The 20,358-nt window shown below is 41.6% G+C and overlaps 1 protein-coding gene across 3 annotated transcripts in view; it reads left to right on the top strand.

Moving 5' to 3' along the window:
* Window positions 1-20,358, top strand: part of adam19a (ADAM metallopeptidase domain 19a) — a 243,658-nt gene that overhangs the window by 153,622 nt on the left and 69,678 nt on the right. For all 3 annotated transcript variants that reach the window (XR_008826671.1, XM_056369935.1, XM_056369934.1), the window contains exon 5: window positions 12,554-12,630. Coding sequence is in view for 2 of the 3 variants with exons in the window: in XM_056369935.1 (XP_056225910.1) it covers window positions 12,554-12,630 (77 nt within the window). In the remaining variant the exon portion in view is untranslated. The remainder of the gene's footprint in view (window positions 1-12,553; window positions 12,631-20,358) is intronic.

Genomic DNA, 20,358 nt, shown 5'->3' on the forward strand with positions numbered 1-20,358 from the left:
GGATGAAATTATAAAGTGTAAACATTTTATATCCAAAAGGTCAAAGGTCAACCTCACTGTGACATCATAATGTCACAGTCTAAATGTCTTAATTATGCCTGTGCGTCAGCAACATGGTTGTCTGTCTCTTGGACTCAATGATTAGAATTTGGTGGTCAAAGATTAAGGTCATTGTGACAAAACATGTTTTTGGTCATAACTCACAAATTCCTACTGTAAAATATCTCTGAGGTCATTTTGCTTCTCTTGGTATTTGTTTATCTTTTTCTTTCTTTTATTGTTTTTACAAATATAGAGATTAAGAAAAATTCTTGATTATTGCCTCTTTGGTTCTTCATCAACAGTATTTAGCGAAGCCACAATCCTCTTCATGCGTCATCCACTGAACTTACTTGATTTCAATCTTTAAAAACATTGTTTATCTGGATCTTGCAGACATTTCACATCTTGAGAGCTTTTCATGATCAGAGGTGGTTTGACACACTTGATGAACTAATGCCGTTAAATGCTACATCAATGCAACAAATCATCCATTTGTCTTCAGTAGACTTTTGGCTGCACTTCTGTGTATCCATTTATGTACACTCATGCTTTGTTAAGTGATTATTAGCTTTTCAAACAAAAGTTGAAAATTAAGCTTATTATTTTTAATATATATATATATAATTAAGCTTTGCTGGCCTTATTGTTTTTGCTAGCAGCTGGTGTGCAGTTACATTCTGCATTTTATAATGCAATAACTGCTAGGCATGGGTAATATCTAATAGTTTAATATCACAATACAGTCTAGCCCAAATGTTGCGATATACGATATTATCACATTGTATTGTTTATGTTTCAGTTGTTTAAAAAAAAGAAAGATTATATTATTGTATTTTATGGTTCTTATATAAGTGACTGAGTGATAACTGATCAACAGTTCAATGTTTTATTTGTCACATGCCAAGCTACAATGTACAGTAAGCAAAGCAGGGTCAGACTCAACAAAAACAAAACAAAAAAAAACATGTAGTGCCAGGTATGAAAAGAGTACTTGAGAGACTTAATAAAAACTTGAAAAAGTAGGCTAGTATGAAAATCAAGCCTAGTAAGTCTAGAAGTATCTCAATAAGTAGAGGGAAGTTAAGTGATAGGAAGTTTGTAATAGACGAAGAGGAAATTCCAATAATTAGGGAAAAATCAGTGAATAGTCTAGGTAGGTGGTACAAGGCAGACTTGAATGACGGAGAACAGGTAGTGCAGTTTCGGAAAGATGTTGCTGAGGGACTGGATAGAATAGATAAATCAGGGCTTCCAGGAAAGTTGAAGTTGTGGTGTCTGCAGTTCGGGTTATTTCCCAGGTTCATGTGGCCACTGTCTGTATATGAGATTCCATTATCTACTGCAAAAAAATGGAAAGATTAGTTAGCTTTTACATTAGGAAGTGGCTAGGTGTTTCTAGATGTTTAAGTACGGTGGCACTGTATGGGAAAGGCATACTTCAGGTCCCAGTAACTAGTCTAGTGGAGGAGTTTAAATGTACTAAGGTTAGGACAGAGCTCCTGTTATCTGGGAGTAAAGATGTGGTAGTTATTAAGGTGGTTCCAAACCCAATCAAAGGGAGAAAATGGAATCCAAGCATGGAGGTGCAGGAGGCGGAAGTAACGCTCAGGCATACAGAGATTGTGGGTAATGTCCAAATAGGCTGGGGAGGCTTGGGGCTTGGCCCAGGCAAACCGGTGTGGAGTAGAGCAGGTCCCAAAGAGAAGAGAAAGCTAGTTGTGGAGCAGGTTCGTAGACAGGAGGAAATATTAAGGGGTGCAAAGGCAGTGGCCCAGGCTAAGCAGGGACAGGGCTTGAATTGGGAAGGTGTAGACAAGAAAAAGCTTAGCTGGAAAGAGCTGTGGAGTATGGAGGAAAGTAGTATTAGATTCTTGATAGGGGCAACATATGATGTATTGCCAACTCCCCAGAACCTAAAACTCAGGGTAAACGGAGACCCGCTATGTTCATTGTGTTCAGGTACTGCAACTTTAAAGCACATTTTGTCAGGCTGTAAGGTTAGTCTGTCGCAAGGCCGGTATACGTGGCGACATAACCAGGTTTTAAAAAGCTTAGCTGCAGGAATTGAAGATTTATGGAGGCAGGCAAATTTAGGAGGGTCTAAAATAAAGAGAGTTGCAATCAAGTTTGTTCAAGAGGGAGAGAAGGTTAGTAAGACAGCAAGGAGGCAAGGCAGCTTAGAGGATGCTTGGGATTGGGAAATGCAGGTAGATTTAGGAGGAAAGCTTGTTGTTCCCCAGGAAATAGCCAGTACAAAGCTAAGGCCTGACATAGTCTTGTGGTCTAGGAGTAGAATGAGAGTATATTTCATAGAGCTGACTGTTCTGTGGGAGGCTTCAGTTGTAGAAGCATATGAAAAGAAAAAGCTTAGGTATGTAGAGTTAGGGGCAGAAGCAGAGCAGCGAGGATGGAAAGTTAGGATTTGTCCAGTGGAAGTAGGATGTAGAGGATTTGTAGCAAGGTCTGTTGTCTCTTTGGTGAGGGAGTTAGGAGGAAGTGGACAGAGTGTGAGGAAAATAGTAAAGGACATGTCAGATGAGGCACTAAGCCTCTTTGAGACCATGCGGTTAGTCCAGGTGAGTTGGCCTGTATTGTTTGTTTGTATTGTTTTGAATTGGTTTGTAGCGTGTCTTTGACTGTTTAGGTGAGTTTGTTTGTTTTAGGCGAGTTGTATGGTGAGTTGTATTGTCTTGGAGAGTGGGGGAGTAGGGGGAGGTAGAGCACAGCCTAATCCGGCGGGGGAGAGTTTAGCCCAACAAAGCATCTCTCCCTGACTCTACCTCCCTCATTCAAAATGACCGCCACTTTCTGGGAAAGAAGAAAAAATCTAGTCCTTCACTACAGAACAGAACTGTTTAGGGGAGTTTTTGTTTGCTGAAATCTGCTAGTGTGTTTTGCCCTAGTTGATGATAGTGTTGTTTGTGGTAGCATAGGCAAGATAAAGGAGAAAATAGTTGTGGTGTGAGGAGCGATGGCTGGCATTAGGAGAGTGACTCTGGGACGCCAGTGATCACTGTCTAGCCTCCTCGAGGTGTCGTGGGACCAACTAGACGAAACACTGGTGAAAGGAGGTTCCCACCTGATGACCCCAAAGACATGTTAGTTATCACTGCTCATTAGTCTGTATAGCTAAATTAATAGTTATCATAGGACTTAGGATGTTAAGCTTAGGGAGCTATTCACTGAGTCTGGTCCATTTTCTGTAGCACAAGTTTCTTGTGTTTACCTTAAATATATAAATATATAGTTAAATGCACCAGTTATAATAATCCATGAATTAATCAGTATTGTATCATATCATTGTAAAACATTGACAGGGAGCATTTTTCTGAACACTGCTTGCCAGTAATGCCCACAAGAAGCCATATATACACATAAAAGTCAGCTGCTTTTGTAAAAGTTTAGAGCTGTTCATCTGACAGGATGAATGAAAAGACAAAATAGAGAGAATGACAGAGACTGAGACATGAATTCACTTTGTGCTGAAACAAAAACTGATGCTGTAACTTCATCTCCTGCAGTCTGTACAAATGTAAGATTTGAACCGACTACACTCCTGCAGATGTTGTGGCAACAATAACTCCCTCATTAAAAAAGTTGAGTAAAAGAATTAAAGGCAGGTCAGCTGTGTAACTCCAGCTGTGTAACTGCAATACAATGTTCTCAGTTTCCTGTCAGTCTCTACAAACATGACACATACCCAGATTGAAGACAAACCTATATTGAAACATGTTTAACTTGACCATTGTGATGTTTCTGTTTGGCAGAGGAGTTCTGATGTTCAGAGTTCAGACTGACAGGGAACAGCTGCGCAGCTGGGGAGCATGATGATCAAAACATCTGGATTTACAAGAAGCTGAACAAGAGACTTGTAGGGGAAGACTTTAACATCTGCTGCAGGAGCGTTTATGGGAAAACATTTTTTTTCTATTTCATTCTGATCCCACAGCTGCACAGAAAAGTGTTTTTTAGGTATGCAAAGACTGCAGGCGCACCCAAAACACAGGCTTGCCAATGCTAACACTAGCCATTATGTGAAATGTAGCATATGTAGCTTTCAAGTTTCATGTTCTATGTCTGTATGAGTAGACAGTCTTTCTTGTGAGTTGGAGGACAAACCAAAGGATAAAATGTTTACCCTGGCAATACACACTTTTAATAGTTCAGCTGTTAAGGCTGAACTAGTGAACCCAAATGCAAGACACAGAGGCAGGAGACTAGAAGGTTTTGAACTGAAGAGTATTTATTTGGGAATCTGGATGGATGGGTCTGGGCTGTGGCTAGCTGGGCTGGGCAGGCTGTTTGGCTGGGGCTGGGGTTTGGCTGAGTGAAGGGAGGCAGACTGGTCCAGAGAGTGGGAGAGCAGGGAGATCCAAGGCTGGAGGTCAGAGCCGGAGAGGAGCAGACGGAACTTCAGACAGAAAAAAAGCAGGGTTAGTTCAATGTAGCAGGTGAAGAGCAAATTTGCAAAAAGTGAAGGCTGGAACGTAGACTGACTGAAACAGGCACTACAATCTGGCAGGGTGCATGTGGCAGAGCTGAGTCTTTGTAGAGGAGTTGATTAGCAATTGCCTGCAGCTGGTGAAGCTCTGCTCTGCCCCCAGCATGCCTGTTTCCACTCAGGTGATCACACACACACACCGCGCACACACACACCGCACACACACAGGAAGAGAGAGAGAGACTCTGCATGCTAAGCAGAGTTGGAGGCCCCCCCCTCCTATGTGTGTCACCTGTCACACCCCTGGAGCGGTCCAGATGCTCACGGTGGAATCCTGGACAAAGGAGGAGTCCAGGATCCGGCTGCATGGAACCCAACTATGGTCCTCAGGGCCATACCCCTCCCAATCCACCAGATACTGGAGGCAATGGCCAAGGCAGCGCATGTCCAGCAGGCACCAAACCGTGAAGGCATGGTAGTTTTTGATCATCCTGGGTGGAGGGGGGCCAGGTGCGGGTGGGGAAAGAGGACTAGTGGAAACAGGTTTCACTTGTGAAACATGAAAGATGGAATGAATACAAAGAGAAGCTGGTAGTTTCAGATGGACAGCACAGGGATTGATGACACTCAATTTCAAAGTTTCTAGGACTCAACCTTGAGAGGCAGATCTTTGGAAAGCAGCCATAACTTGTGGCCAGTGCTGGCAAGCGGTGGCGGTTGGCTTGGCCCGAGTTCTAGAGGCAGCATGGAGCAGGGCAGAACGAGCACGTTTCCATGTCCTACGACAGTGGCACATACGGGTCTGAACTGACGGGACAACAATGTCATCCTCCTGCACAGGGAATAAGGGAGGTTAGTAACCGAGGTAACAGAGGAAGGGGGACATACCTGATGAGGCATTGGGCAGGGAGTTGTGTACATATTCCACCCATGGCAGATGGGAGCCTCCTTTCCTGATTGGCTCGTTCAGTTTGGCCATTGGTTTGGGGATGGTAACCCAAATAGAGAGGCTGATGGTAGCTCCCAGAGCGGTGCAAAAAGCCTTCCAAACTTAGGAGGTGAACTACCCCAGGTAGACACAATGTTAGATGATATGCCATGCAGGTGAAAGACATGTTCCAACAAAGAGGTCCGCAGTCTCTCTAGTGGAAGGAAGTTTAGGCAGAGCAAGAAATGATGGTTATAATGACAGTTTTACCTTCAGATGGTGGGAGACCAGTTACAAAGTCCAAGGATATGGGAACAAGGATGGCTGGGGACAAGCAGTGGGCAGAGAAGACCAGATCTGGGTTTCGTCGATGTATTGTTCTGAGCACACACACAGAGCAGGCAGAAATTAATGACTGGGTGTCAGCATCCATGGTAGGCCACCAGAATCATTGTTGGAGGAAGGTGAGTGTGCGGTTTATACCAGAATGGCAGGTGAGACATGTGGAATGAACCCACTGAAGAACCTGGGAGCGAACAGAGTCAGGGACAAACAGGCGGTAAGGGGGACTGTTACCTGGGTCTGGCTGCTGACTCTGGGCTTGCTTAACCATGGACTCAATTTCCCAAGTGACAGGGGCGATGACGCAGGTGGGCGGGAGGATGGGGTCTGGATCACAACCAGTTTCCTTGGCAGTGAACTGGCGTGAGAGGGTGTCTGGCTTAATGTTTTGGGAACCTGACGATAAGTCAGAGTGAAGTTAAACCTTCCAAAAAACAGAGCCCACCTTGCCTGGCGTGAGTTTATCCTTTTGGCTAACTGAATGTATGAAAGGTTTGTATGATCTGTCCAAACAATGAAGGGTTGGTCCGTGCCCTCTAACCAGTGGCGCCATTCCTCAAGAGCCAGTTTCACTGCAAGAAGTTCTCTATTACCAAAATCGTAGTTTCTTTCAGCTTAGGAGAGTCTATGGGAGAACAATGCACAGGGGTGGAGTTTATTGTTGGATGGGGATCTTTGAGAGACTGTCCAAGACATCCTCCTTCACAATGAACTTAAGGGCTGGTCTGGTTGAATGAGGACTTGGGGCAGAGACAACACAACATTTCAGCTCCTCAAAGGCTGACTTAGCCTTAGGTGTCCAATGGAATGGTCTGCAGGTGGAAGTTAGGGCACAGAGTGGGGCAGCAAGGCGGCTATAATTGCGGATGAACCTCCTATAGAAATTTGAAAATCCAAGGAAGCACTGCAGCTACTTGAGATTGGTGGGAGCTGACCACTCGGACACGGCAGTGACTCTGGCGGGATCCATCTTGCCCCTTTGCAATCACATATCCAAGGAACACACTGTGGATACATGACATTCACATTTCTGGGCTTTCATATACAAGGTGATCATGCCACATAAGACATCGTTGATCAGAGCCTGGAAAACTGCAACAAACAGAGGTAGTCAACCTAAATGGCATTACTAAGTACTCAAAGTGCTCTGCATGGAGAGGGGCAAAAGCAGAGCTAATTAATGGCAATGGGTACTTGTTCTTGATGGTAATGTTCAGGCAGTGGAGGTCTCAGAGTGTCATCCTTTTGATCAGAAAGAAAAAACCTGCACCCACTGGTGAAGATGACAGCCATAGCCTCATGCTCAGGTTGGGAAAGGTTATAGAGTCCACTGCTTGAAAGGGGTGCACCAGGCTTGAGTTCAATAGAATAGTCATATGGACAGTGAGGTGAGAAAGACAAGGCGTGATGCTTACTAAAGACAGGAGCCAGGTCATGATAAACTTCTGGTACAGAAGATCAGGAGGTTCTGGTAGGAGAGTCAATAATATGAAAACTGATTACCTCATGATGATTTCCGACAGCAGGAGGGTCATAGGGACAGTTTTCCGATCCACCTGAGCTAACAGCATACCATTGAGGCTTTGGCCTCCAGGGGAGACTCGAGGAGCTCAGTCTTGATTTCTATTTGTTTGTTTCTCCCATACAGCAGAGGCCCAGGTGAGAGCTGCACCTTTCAGTGAGCCGATCAGGTAACAGATTCAGGAAGGTTCTGAGGCATATGATTGGGGCTATTGCTCAAAAACTAGGGAATACTGGACAAGAAAAGCACTGCAGGAACCCAGATCGCAATCGTAGTATTCAGGTGTGGGGACAAAAGGCTCACGGAAGTTATGCGGAGCATTAGTCGGAGGAGTAGCCGGGCCTGAGTAGGTAACTGGTCTCTGATATCATTTATGCTAGCTGAGAGGTCCTTAAGGTAGCCCATAATATCCTTAAGGACTTTGTCATATTGTCCAATTACGGCACCTTGATGACCCAGGGCAATTTATAGCCCTTCTGTGTCTGCTGGGTTCATTTGGTGGTCAGATCGCCTGTCTCCACTCACACACACACACAGGATGAGAGAGAGAGAGACTCTGCATGCTAAGCAGAGGTAGAGGCCATGACATCAGCTTTTAATGTCCTTGCTATATCTCTACAGGCTGTTACACCTTAGCTTAGTCTGAACCAGGTTAGTTACAACGTAGAGATAAAGGATAGAACTTAAAATTTGCACTTCAAGCTTTCTTAACTGTTGCCATCTGTGACCATCACCATTATTCTATATGATCCTTGTCCTGTTCATATATAGAATAAAGTGAGGGTTTGCTCTGTGGTTTAGGTTGTAGCAGAACATATTTCTCTTCCTTTCATCAGAATACAAAACCGCAAACCGAAGTGGCTGTTCTGTATCTTATTATAGAAACACTTCATTTGCAAAGTGATAATTCCAGGTTTTGGTCAATTGAATTTAAGTGGCAAAATGATGTTGTCTTTGGATACCTTTTGGTTTTCTTGTTCTGTACCAAAGAAACCAACAAATTCCTTTAGTTAATCCAGATTCTCCCCAGTTTAGAGCTATTGGGACTGGTCCGGGTACTCAGAGGTATCCAACATAGGTATCCAACTTTAGTGAGCTTTTATCCCACAAAGGTTAAAGATATTGGGTTTGGCATGAAGTCTAATTCCCTTCTAATCTTTATGATTACCTGTTTGATTTGGAATTTGGCCACATTTCTATGCAGTCCAAATCTGAGTCCTCGAGAGTTCAAATTTGGCAAGTTGAATTCAGAGACCTCCAGACAATGGGAGGACATGCACCAATGTTCTACAAAGGTGAATTCCTTTTGGTTCAGAGTAATTTGGCAGATTTCAACTCTGAGAACAGCTTTCATCCAAAAGAAATCACACACCACAGAGACATCAGAGCCACTGATGAATTTCCAGTGGGTTTGCAGAGCTGGCTCTTCCAGGTCTTCATGCTCAGATCATCCACAGTCAATCTGCATCACTCATGTCTTAGCATTGACATCATATGCAGTCGCTCTGCATCTGGAATTCACCGTGTTTAGTCTAGTCGTCAACACACCACAACATCAATCTAGTAGTCAACAAACCTACAACTCACCTCACTTCCTGTTGCTGGTCCAGGGATCACATCTGTTTTCATATGTGAATCATTTTTTTGTGCATTTTCATGTATTTAAAAAAAAAAAAAACTTAAATAAGAATTATTTTTTAATGAAATACTCATGTTATTCAGGTCAAACAGTTATGTGTCTTTCATAAGGTAAAGAGCTGTGGATATAATTCACAAAGAGGTTTTGAATAATTATGTTTTGGAGTTGAGGCCTAGGCATTGGACTCCTTTGCACTGGAAACTGAATGTTTTAACATGCCAAAGAACAGAAATGTAAGGACAAGCTGGTTTCAGTGGTTACTCTTCAAGTTTTGAGGACTTTTACAGGAAGCTGCTGGAATGGAAAAGTAAGAATTTTGAATCCTGTGTTGAAGTTATTTGAAAGTGCATAAGAGAAACAAAAACTTTGCTCATGGAAAGTCAAGTCAAAATGATACTTGGAAATGGAAAAATGGAAACAACTGGACGAGATCCTTGATATAAAACTCCTGTGCTACAAGGTGATACCATCTCAGAACCCAGGAACTTAAAGGAACACAGATTTACATCAGTGAGGATGAATCTGACCATATTAAGACGAAAAGGAAGGCGTAGACACTTGAGAAAGATTGTGCAGTGCTAAGATACGACACACTTACTATCAAACCGAGAGAAACATCTGAACTTATGACCAGAGAAGCTCTAATATCGAATAACAACACTGAGTTGTGAAAAGCTAATTTGAACGTCTGTAGCATCAGAGTTACTTGTGTTTTGTCTGTTTGCATGTGTTTTCTAGTCGCAGTACTTTGAGCTCTCAGGGCCACCATATCTCCCTGCTTTACTTAATCCTATTAATGGTAATTGTTAATAAACATGCACCAGTGAAAAAGTTTGCAGTGATGAACGGATGAAGCTAAACTGGTAGGGGACAATTAAAGTACAGTGAACTGAGAAGGGTGAGGAGCTCGGTCATCCGGGAGGGCCTCGGAGTAGAGCCGCTGCTCCTCCATGTCGAGAGGAGCCAGTTGAGGTGGTTCGGGCATCTGGTGAGGATGCCTCCTGGACGCCTCCCCAGGGAGGTGTTTCGGGCATGTCCCACCGGGAGGAGGCCTCAGGGCCGACCAAGAACACGCTGGAGGGATTATATCTCTCGGCTGGCCTTGGAACGCCTCGGGATTCTCCCGGAGGAGCTGGTGGAAGTGGCTGGGGAGAGGGCCGTCTAGACCTCTTTGCTTTGACGAAGTGAACTGAGAAACCAAGTGACTACACCGGACAAAAAAAAAAAAAATATATATATATATATATATACATATATATATAAATTTAATTAATTAATTTTGTTCGGTTTAGTCACTTGGTTTCTATATATGTATATATATATGGAATACCTGATGAAATGACAGAAATCAGACACAAAGTCAGAAAGGCATAAACTGGTTAGTGCAAGAACACCTCAACCTGGATAGTCTATAAAAACCCCAGTTCAGTGAAAACACATATTGAAATTGCCCAGTTTATCTTTGAAACTGCTCTGCAGATGTCGTTGTCACAACATGGTCAAACGAATTGTGTTCACCTCCAGAATTGAATTAACTTGTACAAACATGGTGGATGTATCAACTTTGAACACACATTCGAACTATAGATGGGATCTGGATGCTGGCTCTAACAAAGTGCTCATGTCTCCTGCTGCTGTTGAAAGAGCTCATTTCATGCTCTGACAAGCTGACGGAGACTTTAAAATTTTCAGAAACTGACATGGAGGCAAAATGTAAGCCTTCTAGTGATAAATCCCTTTTCAACAGCTGTAAGCCCAGGACACACAGTCTGTGTTATGTGTGACGTGTCCCAGCATTACAAGTCCTTGCGTCACATGTCCCTGCGTTCAAGTCCCAGCGTTACATATATCGAAAAAAAAATATTGCTCATTTGCAATAATTATGAAATTCCAATGTCAGTAGTCCTCTATTGTTGTTATAAATATAACGTATTCTCACATACATCCATGAAGACAAGTGGATAAACTTAATAGTCATAGATAGTTTTAGATAGTTAAACAGTGGATAATTCCTGGATGGGGGCGGCTCGTTTCTTTTCATGCAGGGCAGTGATAATTCCTGGGTTGACTGCAGGTTTTGCTTGTTGATAGAGGGCAGTGGAAAATCCCAGGACAACTGCAGGATTTAAAATAATCCAGTGTAAAAAGCACAGGTGCAATAGACTGACTGAAATGTGCTTGTGAAGGAAAATTTGGATTTGATGATTTGATGGATCTAACTGGTGAACCACAGCACCAACAATAGTTGTAAACAAGACCAGGTATAAACTTGGTACATGACCGGCTGTGTATGGATGCCGACAAGGGGCTTTGGGCTACACCTCTTGTTATGAGCTAGAAGATTTATGACTAGTCAAGACAAGTCTTACATTTTGCCTCCATGTCAGTTTCAGAAAATTTTAAAGTCTCTGTCAGCTTGTCAGAGCATGAAATGAGCTCTTTCAACAGCAGCAGGAGAAGTGAGCATTTTGTTAGAGCCAGCATCCAGATCCCATCTACACGTCCACTATGTGTTCAAAGTTGATACAGCCACCATGTTTGTACAAGTTCAATTCAATTCAAGCTGCTCTGGTTTCCCAGCTGCTCGGGAACTGCAGGGAAGAGGAGGAGCACTTCCAATACACTGAGCCTCACCTCCATTACAGCAAACAAACTACTTTCATTACATGTATTATTATTACTAAAGGAGGCAGAGGAATAACTAGACATAAGACACACACCGAGCAGAGAGAGCGGGAGAGAGGGAGGGAGAGAAGTCATCAGTAACTGCTCAAGAAACTAGCAGATCTGAATAGCGTGTGAACAACAGAAACACCAGCAACTGGAGATTAGACAATACTCTTACTGCAGCACAACAATAAAAGCCCTGTTAAGAAATAAAGAGTTTCTGTTCACTGAAACGACAGAGGGCTTTTAATCTGAAATGGCAACAGAAATTGTTGAGTTTATATTTACACATAGGGCAGTAACTTAGGTTCACTCAGTCAGTCAGTCACAGGTATTCTTGATTATATGGCTGTCCCTGCTGTTTGCAGACCAGCCAACAGTGTGAGATGCTCTTGGTTTGCCTGATATTTGTTTGTTTAACTAATATCACTGTTGTTATAACAGTGACAGTAGTTACATGAGCTACAAATCTAGAAGCTAACTCAAGTGTCCAAAAACTAAATAGACTAATCAAAGTGCACTACACTAACTCAACAGTAATGTTTCACAACCAAAGAAGGTTGGATACAAATATGTGTGTGATCATACCCAACAACACAAAAGAATAAATGGTGATTTGATGGGATTCCAGCTGTGACTCAGTCCAGCATTAATTCCACATATCCATCACGTCCTCTGAGCAACTTCCTCTGATAAACTCATGTTGAATACTCGTCAAGATGTTCGATTGGCTTCATGTAAACAACACTGTGCTGTAATGAGTTTATTGATCTCTTACACTCGTTACAGATACAGTGGGCTGTAGTCATGAAACAGGGCATGTGACCTACTTTAGGGACACTACCACCACTGAGTGTATCCAGCAGATCGATTGATTGTCAGCTGCACCAGAGGCACATCTGCATTAACATTATCACAGGTTTTCCTCCAGATGAAATATCAAGTATTGATGTGGATTATTTTCTCTTCCAGGACCACTGCTTCTACCACGGCCATGTGAGAGGACATCCAGAGTCCTGGGTGGCTCTCAGCACCTGCTCAGGAGTCAGGTACAGTCAACACTGCTCCGATCTGACTCAGACAAATTACAGGAGGATTGAGTTTGCTGATGTTGTTCAGATTCACAGTTTTTTTATCCTTATTGTGGGCAGATTCTTCCTGATGTGGATGTGATGAATATGATTTCACACATTTGATTAATGCATCACCTTCCATGGCAACCACAGCAAAGTTATTAAGAAATACACACTTTATATTTTCCCTTGTACCAGAACTCACACCTTGTCATAACATGTGATAACTTATACATGACTAAATGATAAACTAGTCCTTATGTTATGGAATTAGTTGTTGCCAAATATTCAGGTAGTACCAGTACCAAGTATCAGGCAACAGGTCATGTGTGATAAAAAAGCAGCCTGTTAACAGTATCTCTGCTGTTTAGATTTAATGTCTGACATATCTCACACTTCAAAAGAAAATTTTTGTTACATGAAGATGGTGGAAAATGGGAAGATTTTAGTCAGCACAATCTTCCTCAGACTATAACACGATGCCAACAACACTTATTGATTAAGCCTGGGGATAGCCAATTGACCAAAAGATCATACGACAATCTTTTTAGGTGCAATCACAATCCATGATCCATGATCCATGATCCGTCTCCCCACAGATTTAGTTGACCTCATGTGATCACATGTCTAGTAGTGCATATTGCTGCCTGGATACAAAGCCTGTCACTTCAACTCAAGGCTAAAGGCCCAACTCACAAATGTCTGGACACTGTTTCCGTTCTGATTTTATTCTGAAAGTCCTGACTTGAAGTTGTGATTCATATCTTTCTGTAACGCTTTTCTCAGATGTTTGTCCGAGGCTGCAGAGCAGAACTAGGACTGCTGTCACCAGCTGTGGTTAGCTGTTAAACCATTAACGATGGGCCGGTTAGCAGCTTTTAATGACGTGATCCGTACGATTCATCTGAAAAGTAAATCATATGTGAAAGTCAGACTGTTCACAATATGAAATCATCAGATCCACCAACCCTAATTAAGCCTGGGACAAAGGTGTTTTTTTTCATTTATTTCGATTTCGTGGTGTTTTTATTCTTTCTAAGTCTGCAAGTTACTTCTGTACTGATTTAAATATTGTTTCCACCAACTTTCAGATTATTTAAGTACTGAACAGCAGATTCACATTCCTGTACCAGAACAAACCCTGTTTAAATAGAAGTGCATTGTCTCCATTTCAGTTGATAATATACTTTCATGGTGCATATACCTAAACATGTTTGTGGTCAGTCACATCATCACTAACCTGGATCACAGTCATATTGCCATGTAGACTTCAGTGGTTAATGGCTGGGTGTGAGTTTAGATACTATAAAATTATATGAGGTGAAAAAAATAGTGGTGAATTTGATAGAATGTGTGTGAGTAGAATTCAGAGTGGAAAGAACAGCTGTACTGGGAGCTGTGGTCTTGAACCCACTCTGCTGCTCTGCCCCTCCTGTCGTTTGTCTGCAGAGTGACAGCTGATCGGTGAACAACTATTTAAACAACTGATTTTAACTTCTGACTGAATAACTAACCTCTAACTTTTCTGAGCTTTTCAGTCACAGCTTTTTGTTTTTTTAAATTTAGTTTTTAAATGAGTCAGCGGCAGTGCACTGCTGCCTCAGAGTATCAGCAAACAACATATGAAGTCATGTTAAAAATAGTTTGTTGGTCTGGAATGACAAGCAGCGTACGCTGGCTAATATTAGCTAAAGTTAGCAAAGTTTACTCTCCACCTGGCTCCCCTTGATTTGGACTTGTGGACACGGACGCATGCTGTTTGTTTATTTTAATGTTAATAAAAGTCTCATTCCACAGCATTTGCTGCTGAGCCTTGAATCTGCCCTCAACACATTTTGACAAAGTTTAGTCCAAACACAGAAAGTTCGACTTGCTCTGTCAAAATTATTCTTTCATTTTCTTGAGATGTGATATGATCCTCTTCAGGGATCTAGGCAGCAGTTTTAAAAGTCTTAAATATTCACTCAGACAGATTTCGATGTGGAGCACATTGAAGGCTCAAATTGAAGCTTTCTCCTGGCAAAGGTGCAGCGTGTCCTCAGGATGTGTGTCCCAAAAAGTATATTCATGAATTTGATCCAATAAAAGAGACATCAAATTACAGCTCAGTGGGGCTTTAGTAGGAATTAATTCAAAAGCCTGTTCACTAAATCAAAACGGATGCGAGTCTTAGGAAGTTTTTCATGACGTTGTAAGAAAATCTAACATTTTTCTTTCTGATGGTGGCTGGTTTGGCGCTGACACGTCCGTCACTACTCCTCAGTCCCTCTGTCCTGATCTGGGAAGGTAGCCAGATGTTGCTTGTTGACAGTAGCTTTGATGAGAACAGAGCAGACATGGGGAGAATAGAGATCTGTGAGCCAGCAGAATGTAAATGCTTTCCAGTCCAATCATTCACAGTTGTCCAAATGTGGGCTGTCGGATGTAAATTTGCTCCTGGTTGCAAAACAAACTGAGATATTAAGACATGAAGTTTCTTTAAGGGATGCTGTGATAAAATAACAGCAATTTACTATCTACAAACACATTTTTCTACAAACACAGTATGAGCTAACTCTGCCAACACATCACATCATCATCATCATGTGGTGGCTGTGTTATCTTGACACAGTTATACATAAACTTTGCATGAATAAAATGTAGATATATAGAGAGAAACCTTCCCTGAAAATCTTGCTTTTGTTGACCTTTTGTGGCTTAACATCTAATTTTTCTTCCCAATCACAGTGTTGCTTTAAACTGATTTTCACTCGTGTCAAAACAAAATGTTCACAGTTGGTAGTTTTAAGGATCCTCTGTTAGTCAGAAGAACTCAAGGTCCACTTACTGTTGACCAGTAAATGATGATCTCTGGCAAAGACAGTGGGTACACGTTGAGTTAAGAGTACATCACCAGTTTAGCTATAACGCTATCATGTTGTCGTATTCATGATGGACAGTTTCAAAATTGTCTTCAGCCCTTACCCACGCTGTCTCAGGTGACATCACTCAAAGATATTTATCAGATTTTCCTGAGCTCCCTCTGGAGACACTGAAGGCTTTTATATTTTTTTGGCTGGACCACAACAGCAGGGTCAGCTGTTTCCCAATTCTCTATTGCTCTTCAAAATTAATTGGCGCAAACATTATGTCATCAGGGGGTGTTTACACAGTGTTTGCAGCAGTTCCACAACAATTTTCAACTTCATCTTCAATATCAATGTTCATGTCTAACTCTGTACAGATCAGATGCCTTTATTTCAACATACATAAAATCAACACACAACAACATAATGATAAATCCCACATTCTTTTGAATAAAAGGCTGAATTACCAAAACCAAAATACAAGTTAAAGTTTGTGAGTTAATATTAATCCTTCATTCAAATCAACAGAACGATAAAATTTAAATCCAATATCAACAACACTGCATGAAACCATGAAGGACATTGTGTCATACTTCTCTCAGTTCTGAACAGTTCCTCCTCAGTCATCTTTCTAAACACAAAACATCTCTTCTGCCTCATAGATGAATCTCATAAATGATGAACACTGAGTCATTATAAAGTGCTAACTGATCTTTGTATTCCTTTTATTTTTTGATGATCATAGAATCAAAGCTTACTCCACTATTATCCTCATTATAAATCACTCCTGGGCAAAAGCCTTCAGAGTTCAGAAAATGATCAGGTTTTCTTATTTTATTCATTGTGTAGGATTGTTCAGAAAGTAAAAAGGAAAGTAAAAAGGAAAAACTGAAATATTATATTGACATAAAGATTCAGACACTTTACTATTTGAAGAAACTTTGGCAGTGATTACAGCCTCCAGTCTTCTTGAGTAAGTCTCTACAACCGTTACACATCTGCATTCGGGGATTTTCATGTGGACCAACGGTGGACAGACATTTTCAGGTCTCTCCTGAGATTGGGTTCAAGTCAGGACTCTGGCCGGGCCACTCAAGGACATTCAGTTTTCCGAAGCCACTCCTGTCTTGTCTTTGCTGTGTGAACCATTGGCCCAGTCTGAGGTCCTAAGCTCTAGACAAGGTTTTCATTGAGGATGTCTTTGTACTTTGGTCAGGACTGAGGGAAAACTGAACGGCGCATGTCCCCCAGACATGACTCTGAGAACTGAGACCAGACGATTCATTCATGGTTTCATCAGACTAGAGAATCTGGTCTCAGAGTCCTTTAGCTGCTTTTTTTTACAAACTTTCACTGAGGAGAAGGCTTCATCTGGACACTGACATAAAGCTCAGACCAGTGGATTGAGGCCAGAGGTTATTCAAAACTTTCCAGATTGTTAATCGTGCAAAAGTATTATGGGAACTGAAGCAGAAACTCAAAGCACAGAGAGAGTTCATTAAAGATCATATTACTGGGCCTTACAGGCCAGGTAGAAACTAACATGACTTCATCAGCTCCTTGTTTCTTTGCTCTGACATGCCAATGGACTGCAGATGTGAATTAGCTTGAAGCTATAATTGCCGTTGCATCAAATGGTGACATTTATATTTGAGCTGTACATTGTTCCTTTTCAATAAATTAATACAGGATCTCTGGAGCTCAGCCAGAGTCACCATCAGGTTCTTGGTCTCCTCTTTTCCCCCTGATGTCTCAGTTAGTCCAGGTCCAACTCTAGAAAAGTCCTGGTTATGCAAGACTTCTTCATGTAAGAATGATGGAGACCACTGTGCTCTTGGGAACCTTCAATGCAGTAGAAATGTTTTTGTATCCTTCTGTAGATCTGAGCCTCAACCTAATCCTGTCTCTGAGCTCTGCAGGCAGTTCCTTGGTTTTTGCTCTGAAATGCATTGTCAGCTCTGAGTCCTTATATAGGCTGTGTCACAATTCAGGTTCTCATCCTTCAGAGGTTGCATTTGAAGACCGATTGCGTTATAGCTGTGTGACTATGCTGTCCCTTTTCAAAGGTTCCTTCAGATGTGGCCAAGAAATGCATCTGCCTTTTCCTGGGCAACTCCAACAGGTGGATCCTTTGTGGTCCAACCTATCCCAAGTTTCATTGTGCGCCGGTAATGAAAATAATATGGCAGCAAACAGAGACAGAGAGCCTGAGGATTACACTGTGAAATGTAGATATTAGGTTTAGCACAACTGTCAAAACCAAGGGCCTTGAAACCTTAAGTTTTAGTGAAAAACGTGTTGTCAAGGTTTCTAGGCAACAGGAGCCACGCTTAAGCGAAGATCCTCCTTAGGCCAAACTCTTTCATTTTGGTTCAGCCTTCGCAGTCTAGACCGCCTCCAGGATACAGTCCCCAAATTGTGACACAGCTATAGATGATGAAGAGAAGTGGGACGAACTTGAGCTAAATTTCACTTTCAATTTGTTGCAGCAAAGTGCTAGGCACTTATGAATACTTATGTCAATGGGAAATTTAATTTTTTAGTCCTTTTCAAAACATTTGCAAAAATTACTAAAATTCTGTTTTGCTCATAATGGCATAGAGTGATGAGGGAAATGTGAAATGTGCTGTATACGGATAAAGGAGTAATGAAAGTACCTCAGTAAAACTATTTATTGTACTGCAGCTGCAGTGGTGTATGAAAATACACTGCTATTTTCTGTGGATTTGTCCTTACAGCAACTTTTGTGCGTAACAAGGTGTTTTGTATTGACTCAGGATGGTTTTAGGGGATATTGTTAAACAGCCTTGGATGTATAATTACTTAAGTAAAAATTATTTTATTTTCTGACAAAGCATGGCTCAGAGCTCAGCTGTGCCCATATGGTCATGTAGTGTGGATAAGCAGAATAACCAGCACAACTCCTTTCACTAAAAGCAATTTGATTCTCTTTGTGCGTATCATGTCCGCTGTGAAATAAATTGCAACTGACAAAATGTTCACAGACAAGGTGAAATAGTTTTCATATAAACTTCAAATGCATATTGAACCGGAGTGAGCAGAGCCTGGATTAATCATTATTTTTCAAGGTCAGGGCAGAGATGGATGGATGGATTTCTTACAATGCAACAGTAACACAGAATGACTCTGTTTGATTTAAATTGCCCTTTTACTGTTCTATGCTGTCTAGGACAACAAGTCTTCAGACTCCACAGTTAATTATCATGGTTTTACTGTAAGGCTGAATACACAACTAAAATTCAACAATATGACTGAAACAATGTCTTCTCAACCACCCAACCACCCTCCTGCACAGATCAAAGATTTTTTCTGTGTCCTTTTTGTAGATAAAGCAAATCTTATTAATCTAACCCCATTTCTATCCAGTATTAACATGTGCTCCGTATCTGAATACATTATCTTAGAAGTTTTCAAACTGGGGGCGTGGGAAAGTTGAAAGAGTGTCTATGAGAGAGACATGTGAGGCAGATATACTTTTGAGGTGAAAGAAACACAGTGCACAGTGCTGTTCTCAAAACAACAGGAAGTTTTTTCTTGTAGTTTGACTCGGCAAGTCTTGAATGTCAGTAGTGTCAGCAGAAGCAATTACGGTTCTTTAAAACCCAACGCACCCGATTGCCACTATTAGCCTCAAATGTCAGACTCCTTCTCAAATTCATACCTCCATCAAATCTTAACACACAGACATGTTGCACATATTTTTATTTTTATTTTTATTTTTATTTTTATTTATCCCGTGTGATTTAAACCTCCCAAAGATTTGGGAATCAGAAGATTGGGAATAAACGTCCATAAATCTGCTTAGAAATCATTGAAAAAAGAATCCTAGAACTTGCCTGACATTTGCGGTCTCAGCAAGCATTTTAGGTATACTTGGAGTTCTTGTTATCTCAATTCTGCGTGTTCTACTGTGATCAGACCTCGGTATGGTGGGTGGAACTGTCAAACTTGTAAGCAAACAAGGTCAAGGGAAGCAATGCAGAATACTTGGGGGATTGCTATGAAGCAGGGCTCATGCAAAATCCATAGGCTACTTTTCAGTAGCCTTGCTAACTAGGCTAAGCCAGGGTCTGCTTGAAAAGAACTAGTTCATACAAATTATCACCCAAGCACATCTAAAAGCAAAAGTGTTTTCTTCCAAATGTCCACACTTAAAGGTAGAGTGAAAAACCCACAGTAGCCAGATGTGATGAATCAGACAAGCAGAGATAAAGAAGCATTCTTGGTTTTGCTTGAGAGAGAAGTTTAAACCTTCACACCTACACACACCTGACCAGTCACTGCGTTAAATGGAGGTAAATGTAAATTATCTATATCTGAAAGTTACAAAAATCCCTCCCACCAATTCCAACAAGTGCAAGCAGTGGTTTCAGATGCTGTTCAACTTTCCAACAAGCTCTTAGTTACTTACACTTTAAGATTATTTTAACAACAAGAAGGCACCACCTTCTTGTTGTTAAAGTAATATGAGCTTTGCTAGCACTAGTGCTATTATTTACTATGTGTTTACCTCAGTATGTCACAGAAATTGAGCTATGTGGTGTGTGCCAATAGAGAAATGGGCAGTACACAATCCATAGTCCATCAAGGGTTTCAGCAGAGATGGAAAAGTGATGAGCTGTAAACTTCCTCTCCTTGGGTATTGCAGTGGTAGCTGGTAAAAATCCACTGCATGCTGCAGTGGGCTCCACTCTGTTATGCCTTTGAGGAAAAAAAAGAAACAATTTGAAGGTAGAGCCCTAGCAGGTAACTGAAAACCCTGAAAACAGGTGCATGCGTATGTTGCTGTTTGCCACAGTGTCATTCTTAACACCACCACTTGGAGTCACCAGAGTCA

The sequence above is a fragment of the Seriola aureovittata genome, chromosome 23, assembly GCF_021018895.1.
Source record: "Seriola aureovittata isolate HTS-2021-v1 ecotype China chromosome 23, ASM2101889v1, whole genome shotgun sequence".
NCBI lineage: Eukaryota > Metazoa > Chordata > Actinopteri > Carangiformes > Carangidae > Seriola > Seriola aureovittata.